This window comes from Salvelinus fontinalis, chromosome 30, assembly GCF_029448725.1.
Source record: "Salvelinus fontinalis isolate EN_2023a chromosome 30, ASM2944872v1, whole genome shotgun sequence".
In the NCBI taxonomy this organism is placed as follows: domain Eukaryota; kingdom Metazoa; phylum Chordata; class Actinopteri; order Salmoniformes; family Salmonidae; genus Salvelinus; species Salvelinus fontinalis.
In genome coordinates this window covers 38,131,300-38,142,466 of record NC_074694.1, presented here as the reverse complement: position 1 = coordinate 38,142,466, position 11,167 = coordinate 38,131,300, and the positions used below count along the sequence as shown (strand labels likewise).

General features: G+C 44.4%; 1 protein-coding gene across 1 annotated transcript; it reads left to right on the top strand.

Annotated features, from left to right (window-relative positions):
* Positions 1-215: 215 nt before the first annotated feature.
* Positions 216-7,641, top strand: LOC129829184 (V-set and transmembrane domain-containing protein 4-like). Its single transcript, XM_055890792.1, has 8 exons — positions 216-525; positions 1,428-1,832; positions 4,397-4,450; positions 4,665-4,769; positions 4,921-4,954; positions 5,073-5,194; positions 5,917-5,981; positions 6,223-7,641. Exons 1-8 carry the CDS (start codon positions 474-476, stop codon positions 6,346-6,348), a joined length of 963 nt encoding a protein of 320 aa, XP_055746767.1. The 5' UTR covers positions 216-473; the 3' UTR covers positions 6,349-7,641.
* Positions 7,642-11,167: the final 3,526 nt, after the last annotated feature.

Here is an 11,167-nt window from a genome sequence, read left to right as displayed (position 1 = left end):
CTGTGTGTGTGTGTGTGTGTGTGTGTGTGTGTGTGTGCGTGTGCGTGTGCGTGTGCGTGTGCGTGTGCGTGTGCGTGTGCGTGTGTGTGTGTGCGTGCGTGCGTGCGTGCGTGAGCGTGCGCGTGTGCGTGTGTGTGTGTGTGTGTGTCAAACTGATCAGAGTAGTCTGCTCTGCTGTAGTCCACAGCTGGAAGTGTGATACGTCGGCGTCAAAAGTAAAGCACCCAACACACTCCCTCCTTCCTTCCTCCTGCACAGGAAATTCCATTTCCCACACTCTGCTAAGCAGAGGAGTAAAGTGGGGTGTGTGAAAGAGGGAGGGGCGAGGGGGGTGGGTCCAAGCAGAAACAGTTTCATATTACACACAAATGGCGTTAAAAAAAATAACAAAAAAGGGAAGAGAAATCCTGAGCTGAGGCTCTGTTCTTTGGGAAACATTGAACTGTTTTTTCTGGAGCCTGCTGGTCTGGAAAATGAAGATCTCTTCAGTGGTCATACTTCTCCTTACTAGAGTGTTCATTGCCGGTAAGCAACTTTATTTTACTATTTAGGTGACTGGGCTAAAGAGGAAAATTGTGTTTTGAAGTCAGTATGTCATGATATGAAATTTGGCAATGCTTTGAAATGGTTTGAGAGAGAGAGAGAGAGAGAGAGAGAGAGAGAGAGAGAGAGAGAGAGAGAGAGAGAGAGAGAGAGAGAGAGAGAGAGAGAGAGAGAGAGCGAGAGAGAGAGCGAGAGAGAGAGCTCACTACGGTAACGTCATAAAAATATTGGAGAAACATTTGGCTAGTCGACTTTTTATTAAACGAGTGAGTGTTCTGGAAAAAACATTCTACATGACATGCGTTTGAATCAGGAAATGAACAGTGGGCAGTGAAATAATAAGTTGTTATGACAGGACAATTACAAGTGTAATATAGTCTTTATTTTTTGTGCAATGATGAAAAAGAACTGTAAACTGAGAAATTGGTGGTTTCCCTTATTTTTGTTGAAAATTAACATTGCAAGGTTTGTAGTTTGCTTTTGACCCATTTATTGTGAGTTTGGGTGACTCTTTCATAAGATGCAGCTTAAATACTCTCGCTAAATAAATATATCTAGCAAAAGATCATTTTCGTCTAGCAAGGAATAGTTGACTTTTTATATAGTGTTTCCATGGCTTTGAGTGTCACAGAAATGTGCTTACTGCTAGTGGAAAATTAGGATTATGAAATGACTCTAGGTTGAAAAAAACAGATGTTGCTTTTGTCATGGAATAAATGAGGCCATAAAGTAATATTTCTTCCTCTTAAAATGGACATATGCTTGCACTTAAGCCAAACACCACTTTCAGATGACTCACCCGCAGGGTTTTGTTATTACTAAGGGTATTGATGTCATATCTATATCTTTATACATATTCTTTATGCGTGTGCTATATCTTTCAGAAGTGTGCCAGGCCATCAATGCCACCATCACCCCGTCCCCCTTCACGTTGGCCCAGGAGGGCGAGAACGTCACCCTGACCTGCCAGGTGTCCCAGAGACGACGCTCCAGCAGCCTGCCCGTGGTCAAATGGACCTTCCGGCCCGAGCATTCTTCCAGCGACGAAGAGCTCCTCATCGCCAAGGTCAACATGAGAAAGGCCAGGTTCTATGGGAACTATACAAAGAGCTTCCCCTGGCCTAAGCTGAAACTGACAGTGGTCAAGCAGGGGAAGATTTTCGACCTGCTCATTATGAACGTCTCAGCGGCGGACCGAGGACTCTACATATGCCGCGTGCAGGAGTTCAAGAGGCACCAGAGCCGATGGAAGGCGTCAACGAACTGCACGGCCGCCACCGAGCTTAGAGGTAACTATGAATTCAGGTGTAGCACTGTGTGCAGTAACAGACAACTGACCTAATTTAGGATTCATCAGTCTTGAGAAGGAGGAGATTGTGTCGTGTGTAATGAAAGGTCCTGTTTTTATTTTATTGTGGAAGGGAGTTCAATGGTTTTGAACAAGCTTGAGAAGAAGCAATATTTCATAGCAATACATGACATGGCAGCTAGTGGTTGCAGGGCTTCGTTATGCTGGAACGAGAAGATGGAGTATATTTTCATCTCTGAAGCCAACGTCTGCCCTTCAGTTCTGCCAGTTCGATGCACGTAACATTCTGCGAAAGGAATCTAAGCAGCATGTACAGTAGCGAGGCAGATGCAATTTCACTTTCTAAGCAATTACTACAGTGCTTTGAGTAAATTCAGACTGAACCGCTTTTTCCGTTTTCCATGGAATCATTTGTGCCGGCTGTGACATTTGACTGTCTGTTATTGCCAAGTCTGAGCCGGAGCAGACAGACTAGAGCAACACCGGAGTGAAGGGAACACCGGCACCATCACCACCAAACAGATACTGTCTTTGGCTACCGCCAGGAGTTTCCCTCCCCTAAGTATTGTCCACGCATACGATCGTGGCAGGAAGTGAGTGAATTCGAGAGCGATAGAACAAGAGATAGTTGTAGTATGAGGCTCCCCAACGTCAGTCAGAGCGTCTATGGTGTCGAGGGGGTTGGTTGAATAGACAACTGTGTAGTAGTGAGTACGTAAGCGAGATAAGAACATGCAAGAACAAGAACAAGAACATAACCTCACTCCACAGCTAGTTTGAAATGTCGCCAATGGTGCTATCGAATTGGATCCTTTTCTATAGCTCAACAGGTTTGTATATTGTCAAGCAGACAGTCACGTGTGTTGGCGAGGCAGAGGGACGCAGGTTTTAGGTGGGGTAGGTCAGTTTACCCCGAGATGTACTCAGAGAGGGAGGAAGCTAATACTGCTAAGCTAGCACATTGATGTTGATTTCACGTTGGCTCAATACCTGCCTCAATTCCTTTGGTCTTACGCCATACATCCTACTCTGCCCAAAAATCCAGGAATATGGTAGGCTATGGTATACAACCCAAAAAGCCATAGGGTTTGATGGTTTAGGGAAAGCAAACTGAAAACAGCATGAAGTTGGCCTCTTTCTGGTGTAAACCCCTATAAAACCCTGAGATATTTGGACAACGTGTGCTGGGAGATGTTGTGCCTTTTTAAAAATGTATGTGGTGAAAACAGATGTGGTTTGTGTTGAAGTGCAGGAGCATCAGGGTACTCTATTACTCTGGGTCCTCCGTGGTCAGGGTTTAATATGGGCAAGTGTACAAACAGAGCTCCGAGAATGAGGCCACCACGACTTTTTCACAGGCCTCGCAGTGAGAAAGAGGGTGATGAACAGAGGGGCAAAGAGAAGTGAAGAAAGAGGACGTGAAAGCGAAGGACGCTTTGAAGGCGTTTGTCGTGACGATTGTATGGATTATCACTACGTACTAGTATTCACTTATTCTTTTTTTTCTTCTCTAAGTTTCGTTAATAGCCTGAAGTAGCCCAACGTGACCCATTGAATGTGTCCATTGATTGCGGAAGACAGTATTCATCCCTTATTAAACCGAATACAGATCTGTCTTAGGGATGCTATTCACTCGATATGCGTTGCTCTGTGCTGGTCAAAGTGAGGATATATACGAGAGACCTCTTATCAAAAAGAAAGGGGGAGCACATGTGAATGGAATCAATTGAACAGCGAGTGAATTTGGTCGAATGTTTCCAATGCCGTTCAAAAAGAGCCATAAATGGATGACATTTTTAAAGACCCTTCTTCGGCTGCATGCAGTGCTGCAGCTTTCTATTATTCCAGCATGTGCAGCTGGCCGTCTGGCACAGTACATCGTGTCCTATTCAAGTCACAATGTCTGATTCACGGCAAAGAAGTCTTCTGCGCCACAACACTGTACGCTTAATCTTTGAACAACAAAAAACGCACGACCAAGAGTGGCTTTACCTGGAATGATACAGGAAGGTGGGAAAGAGTTTGTGACCTATATTTACAGCAAGTGCTGTACATACTTGGCGAACACAACTAGAGAAAATCCAGAGGCCCAAGTCTCCTCCTCTCATCTATGTCAGACTAATGTTTCCAAATAGTTGAATGTGGGACATACGTATGGTTGGCCCAGTCTAAAGCAAGTGCTGGTGGTTTAGCGCTGAGGTAAATGCTCTAGGGGTAAGCCCTCTGGACAGGCAGACACTCAGCCGGGCTTCAGCCCTCTAGCTCTGGCGGCTAGCTAAGCTAAGTATGGCTGCTGTGGGTGAGAGAGGCTAGCCTGGCTGTCGTCAGCTGCTTGCGGTTTGGGGTATTTCAGGATGGCTTGGTGGGTGTTAGCTACCACGAGCCAGTGATTCAGGAAGTGAATCTGGAGGAGAGGACAACATCGATACGGTCATCCTACGCCAACCCACCTGCAATTAGAGGTTTCTAAACTGTGTACACTGTATAATCAGGTGGAACGGTAGCCACACTGATTACTATGGACGTTCCCTTGTTTCCTTCCAGTGCATGTCCGACCAGTGACCAAGGCCAAGGAGAGTCTGTGGAGTCTGTTTGAAGGTAAGTACACGACTCTGGTGCTCTGCATTGTCCTTGTACTGAAATAGCACAACCACAATGTCCATGTCCGCCCATTTAAGCATGCCTAAATGGGTGGACATGGATATTTTAAAGGGTACGTCAAAACAACGGAAACATGGGTCTTCAGGGTGGCACGTCTTCTGACTTGAAGGATGACTCCTCTGGTTGGTTTTTGTGGTGTTGTGTGTTCCAGACATGTACCTGTGCGCTGCGCTGCTCTGCTCTGTGGGACTGGTGTGCATGTGTATGTTCACCGTGGTGGTGACCTGCCAATATGTACAGAGGAAGAGGTTAAAAGGTAAGTAAACACACCGTGAAATAAGTCGTCTGGGCCACATTAACAGATCATTTAAAGTGAATGGACAAGGCAAGATGAACTCTGTTTTTGCTGACAATGGCAGGATGTTTTTCCCCATCGTGCGCCAACGTTTCGTCTCATTGTCTTATAGACAGCTACCATTTGGTCAAGAGCCCTCAGAACAGGTAGGCTTCTTTACAATCCAAATACAATGTGAGCTTTACTGTGGATACTATGGTAGCCGACACACAGAATCGTATCTGACCTAATTCTGCTATAAACATCCCTGTCTGCTGTCTGCAGTTCAGGGGAGACGGTGACCAGTCTAGTCAGTGTGTCTCCTGCCCTGCCCAAAAAGCAGAGGAGGTACAGGAGGAAACGTAGCAAAGAGCAGTCCGAGATACCACCAGAGATACCAGCTAAAGGTAAACAGACAGCCTCTCTGGCACATCACATCCATCACATTTGTACCATATTTACACACCGGGATGTTTTCTTAGAAACGTAGAAGGCTGTCTTCATACCCACCGTTGGGTATGTGGCCTGGGGGAGGGAACGGGGTTAAAGTGACCATCATAGAGGAGTATACTTAACACTGTGTCTGATTCTCTGATATTAGATTCCTGATATTGCTTCTACTTGCTACCATCACGCTGTACCTTTTTGAGTCTATATATGGTTCTACACTAGACTGTACTGTATGTGCTGGCATAGAGAAACTGGCCAAAGAGCGAAGCAAATTCTCAGTCTGTTTCCAGAAATAGTGCACTGTTTATGGTCAACTTATTATGCAAGACAGCAGATTCTAAGTAGCATTTGGTCCTGATGATAATATGTTGGTTCACCCTTGAGATGAATAGGTTTGGCAGTTTTCACGCGATTCGTCTGTCTCACAAGGAGTTCAGGTCGTGTCGTAGTAGTCTGAATGCCTATACTTAAAGCATTGTATGTGTGTTCAACTCTGCTTTGATGTCTGCTTCCAAATCATCACTAATCAATGACAGGAGAGGCATGTAAACATTGTGGACGGGGACACTTGTGGTTCTGGGTTTTGGTTTGGGGGGGGGGGGGGGGGGGGGGGACATGTTTCTTGTTACACAGACAATGTGTTCCCTCTCTGCATAATGATCACTTCATTCCTCCACAGCACCCATTGCAGACAAAATCCGAAAACCCAAACTTTTAAAGGCGCAGCCGAGGAAAGTGGTCTTAGTAAGTTTCCTGATTCTTACGTACAAGGTGTTAGGCAACAGGTACATTATTTATGTAGAGGGCTGTCCAGAAATCTAACATTCCTTCAAGTTGTTTTACTGATATTATTTTATTTGTATGTGTATGTGACTACTATCCCAAGGTCATTTTGTCCAGAATCATATTGTAACGGACGCAACATGAATAACTCAATTCACGAGTCTGGTCTTCACACGCTTCCTTCTCTCCTTGTCCCTTGCAGCCGAAGATTGCAGAGGAAAGCCTGACTTATGCAGAGCTGGAGCTGGTTAAGCCTCTGCCGGACAACAAAGCCTCGTGCACAGGGACCGTATATGCCGAGATCCTCTTTAAGGAGAGGCAAGTGTGAGAAACACACCACCAATATCTTTAGGCTGTAGCTCATGTACATGTTATATTTATGATCAGTATTGTTGTTTCATATTGTGTATTTCAGTCAACGGTGGGAGGTAGTTTTTCTTTACAAAGCCCAAATTAGACGAGATACAAATGTGTTTTCTATTTTGAAATGTTGCATTTTTATTTTACATAAGACATCTTATATTCTTATATTTTTTTAAATGTTCAACCCAAATGACTTGTCCCCCAAAACATCTGCATGATGTCTGTCATGCTCCGCTATGTAATTACTGCAGTACTGCAGCTGCAAAGCTTGACATTAAGGCAACAGTTAGCCACCTGCCCTCAGGAGATAAGTTTGCGTTATCACGCCAGCGCTTTCAACTGGTGCCAAAGTCAACGGGCTCTTGGGACACACTGTCATCAGCTGTGATCAGCTGTAATCAGCTGTGATGGAGCAGTTTAACAGGCTGCAAACTAAAGGCCTTGTTTGGTTTCACTTGTTTATAGCACCAGTGTATACCTCTCACCTGAAGATTACATAGCACATAGCACATCGTTAATTCTGGTTGTTTTGTTTGTAGTTTTTATAAGAACTACGCCAATGGCCATATCGGTATCTCTCAAGATCTGTACAACAGCTGAGATTTGTCGTCTGGTTTTAACTTTTCAGTGAATTTAAAATGTGTGTAAAAATGCTTAGTGAATTTTTTCCGCTGTTTAATGACCCCTTGGATTGAACCATGGAAAAGCGAGCAAAACACCAGGATTTTCTTTCTCCCCCAGTGAACTTGAAACGCCAGACATCTAGGCACCATAACCATGCCCTCCCCCATCTCTCTCTCTATCATGCATGCAGATCTATATATCTATAATCCCCAGGGTGGGATTGTGCATTGAGACGAATCCATGCAGGAAAAACCAAATCCTTCCCACATACATTGACCTCAACGAACCCTATCTAAATCTATCGATGCAAATCTACACAATGACTCAAAGTAAACTTCCCTGGGGTGAGAGAAGCTTTAGAGAACCTTTTTAAACTGTGAAGAAAAAAATATGAAAGTCTCCTCCAAACCACATTGGATTTAATGGGAGGCCACTGCATGGACCACTAACTAGAACCATGTGTGAACGCTGAACTCTGCACTTTTCCTCTGCACTTTGTTTCAAGCAGAGAGTGCCGTCCATTCCATTTCGAGCTCCGGTGTTGTTGTTGTTTGTCATTTGAATTGACGTACGAGCGTTTGTGTATGTAAATGTATCATATGTATCATGTGCTGTATAAACATCAAGCGGATAAGGATGGTCAGTGGTTATTAATCACGTGTTGTCCTTGTGCTTTCTCGCAAACCTCCGTAGGATATCACGTCAGTGAAAAGTCAATGGTAATTCACGACATGTGACAAGGGAAAAATGGAAAATAAACAAGTAGAAGACAAATTAGAGATGTTGTGGTTTGACCATACCTCCATATTTGCTTAATTTTGGGAAATGGAAGGTGGGGTAAGGAGAGAGAGAGACTCAATGAGAGTCGTGTGACTAAATGAGAGTAGTGCGACAGGTCTCCAGAGGGACCATAGGTAGTGACTTTAAATACACCCCAAAAAAAGACAACTGTCTGCCTCCCTGGTCTGCACTCATATTAAACTACTGAAGTCATCTAAAAAATAATAATAACAAAACATGATCAGATCTCGAGTCTCCAGACGTTTCTGAATTGCAGTGCACAGTAAACCGAGTGTAAATCAGGGGTCTACCAGTAGCTCGCAGCCCACCTATGAGTAAATCGCCAAACAATTCTGAAAGTACATGCAATTTGACAAGTATCAGACCCCGCAAGCTCCCAGCTACTATCTAATCAACGCCACATTGACATTATGCCACCCATGGTTAGCCACTATTGTCTCAAAAAGCCAAACCTAACACAATATCTGCCAATTAATGTACAGTAATATTGCCCCTGTCTGAGTGGTGCGCACATTTTCTATCACTCTGTGTGTAGCCAGTTGATGTCATATCCATCTTGTGGGTTGACAGAAATACTTTCCCCAAAACCTTCTCAATTAAATGTTAATGGCCTACCTGGCAGAAGTATATCATGTGTATCTGTTATTGGTTATTTGTTAAGCTAACTTTGCCATGAAATGAGCAGCAGCAGTACAGAACCATCACTACAACGGCACATTAGAAGGCCCATTCCTCACTTGCTATATGGCACAATGAAAGTGTCAGATGCGCAACTAAAGGGGAAGTACTTTAGTCTAGTTCTCTTCCAGACCAAAAAATAAATGGCCTTCTGATGTGATTTCATCTTTTACTGCAGTGGGCTAAATCTGGGTCACGCAGAGTGCTTCTTGGGAGTCTTAAACAAACCTACTTTGAAACAAGTATACACCTCACACACATGGTTGGGGTCTTAACAACAGAAGACACCTGTACCATGTCAGATATAGAGTTGAAATTTATTCCATTATGAGTTTGAATCCCAATATTACACTTCATATACATCACAGAAGACAGAAATATAAAAACACTGGATTTTTCAGGCATGTTTTTCAAAATCATGTTTATTGATTATGAAATTATGACAAATATTAATAACATTTCACCCATAAGGCCACTAGAAGGCGATTTAGTCATTTGGTACCCATTGACATGGACTCAGAACATCCAATTTCTGTCACGCCTTGATCTGCTTCACCTGTCCTTGTGCTTGTCTCCACCCCCCTCCAGGTGTCGCCCATCTTCCCCATTATCCCCTGTGTGTTTATACCTCTGTTCTCTGTTTATCTGTTGCCAGTTTGTCTTGTTTGTCAGGACAACCAGCGTTCTGTCTCAGCTCCTGCTTTTCCCCAGTCTCTCTTTTCTCGCCCTCCTGGTTTTGACCGTTGCCTGTCCTGACTCTGAGCCCGCCTGCCTGACCACTCTGCCTGCCCCTGCCCCTGAGCCTGCCTGCCGTCCTGTGCCTTTGCCCCTACTCTGGATTACCGACCTCTGCCTGCCCTGACCTGTCGTTTGCCTGCCCCTGTTGTTGCAAAAAACATTGTTACTTCAACACAGTCTGCACTTGGGTCTTACCTGAAACCTGATCATTTCATTGTTTCTCTATGAACAATTGTAATTTTGAGAGTGAAAAATGAAATAAAAATCTAAAACCAGGAAAAATATGACAGAGAAAATATAATTTGGGAAAATATAAAACAGAAAACATAGTGCACTACTTTCTCTTGTACCCTAGTTGTAGGGGAGAAGAGAAGAAGAATATGCCTATTTGAAAGCTAGGGAAAAAATGAGTAGCTCACAACATTTTTTTATTTATCCCTAAGTAACTCTCATGCCTGAAAATGTTGGAGAGCCCTGGTGTAGACGTTATCTACGTGGTCTGTGTGGTTAGAGAAATTGGTACCGGCGAATGTCAAAGTACCAGTCTGACATCTGAAAATAGAGCCGAAGGGGATAGTTGCCATTTTACAGGCTCATAACCAATTGTGCTGCTCCGTGTGTTGTTTTTCCATTGTTTGTAACTTTTTTTGTACATAATGTTTATGCCACAGTCTCTAATGACCGCAAAGAGCTTCTGGACATCAGAACTTTGATTACTCACCACGGACTGGATGAAGATTTACGGCTCCTCCCGGACCAGGCCCAAATCCCCGTCATTCGCATGAAGAGGAGACCCAGATATAAGGGCCGCGATCCAGGTGCTTGGTGAGAATTTGTAGGCGAGTGGATAATCTGCCTTTACCATCCGTCCTACCGGCGAACGTACAATCACTTGAGAAAAAACTCTGAAAAATAACTTTACTCCACACACGTACAAAGCACTCCCTCGCCTTCCATATGGCAAATCTGACCATAATTCGATCCTCCTAATTCCTGTTTACAAGCAAAAACTCAAGCAGGAAGTACCAGTGGATATGTTCCGGTATTCATCCAATGGCATTAAGGAGTATACCACATCAGTTACGGACTTCATCAATAAGTGCATCGAGAACATCATCCCCACAATTTATGTGCATATCCCAACCAGAAGCCATGGATTACAGGCAACATCCGCACTGAGATAAAGGCTAGAGTTACTGCTTTCAAGGAGCGGGAAACTAATCCGGACGCTTATAAGAAATGCCGCTATACCCTCTGACAAACCATCAAACAGACAAAGCATCAATACAGGTGTCACGCCCTAACCTTAGAGATCCTTTAAATTCTCTATTTGGTAGGTCAGGGTGTGACTAGAGTGGGAAATCTATGTTTATATTTCTTTGTTGGCCGAGTATGGTTCCCAATCAGAGGCAGCTGTCTATCGTTGTCTTTATTGGGGATCATACTTAGGCAGCCCTTTTTCCCACCTTCTGTTGTGGGATCTTGTCTTTGTGTGTTGCATGTGTTGCACTCCTAGCTTTACGTTCGTTGAGTTGTTTATTGTTTTTGATGGAACATTTAATATTAAAGAAAATATACGCCTACCACGCTGCACCTTGGTCTTCATTTAACGATGGACGTTACAGAAGATCCCACCATCAACGGACCAAGCAGCGTGGTCAGGAGGACCTGGGAGGAAATCCTGGAGGGAGCAGGACCCTGGACAAGGGCCGGGGAGTATCACCGTCCTAAGGAGCAGATGGAGGCAGCGAAAGCGGACCGGCGACGTTGCGAAGAGTTAAACCAACAAAGCAAGCACGAGAGGCAGCCCCCCCAATTTTTGGGTGGGGGGCACACGGGGCGATTGGCGGAGTCAGGGTTCAGACCTGAGCCAACTCCCCGTGCTTACCACGGGGAGCGAGTGACCGGTCAAGCACCGTGTTATCCGGTTCTGCGCACCATGC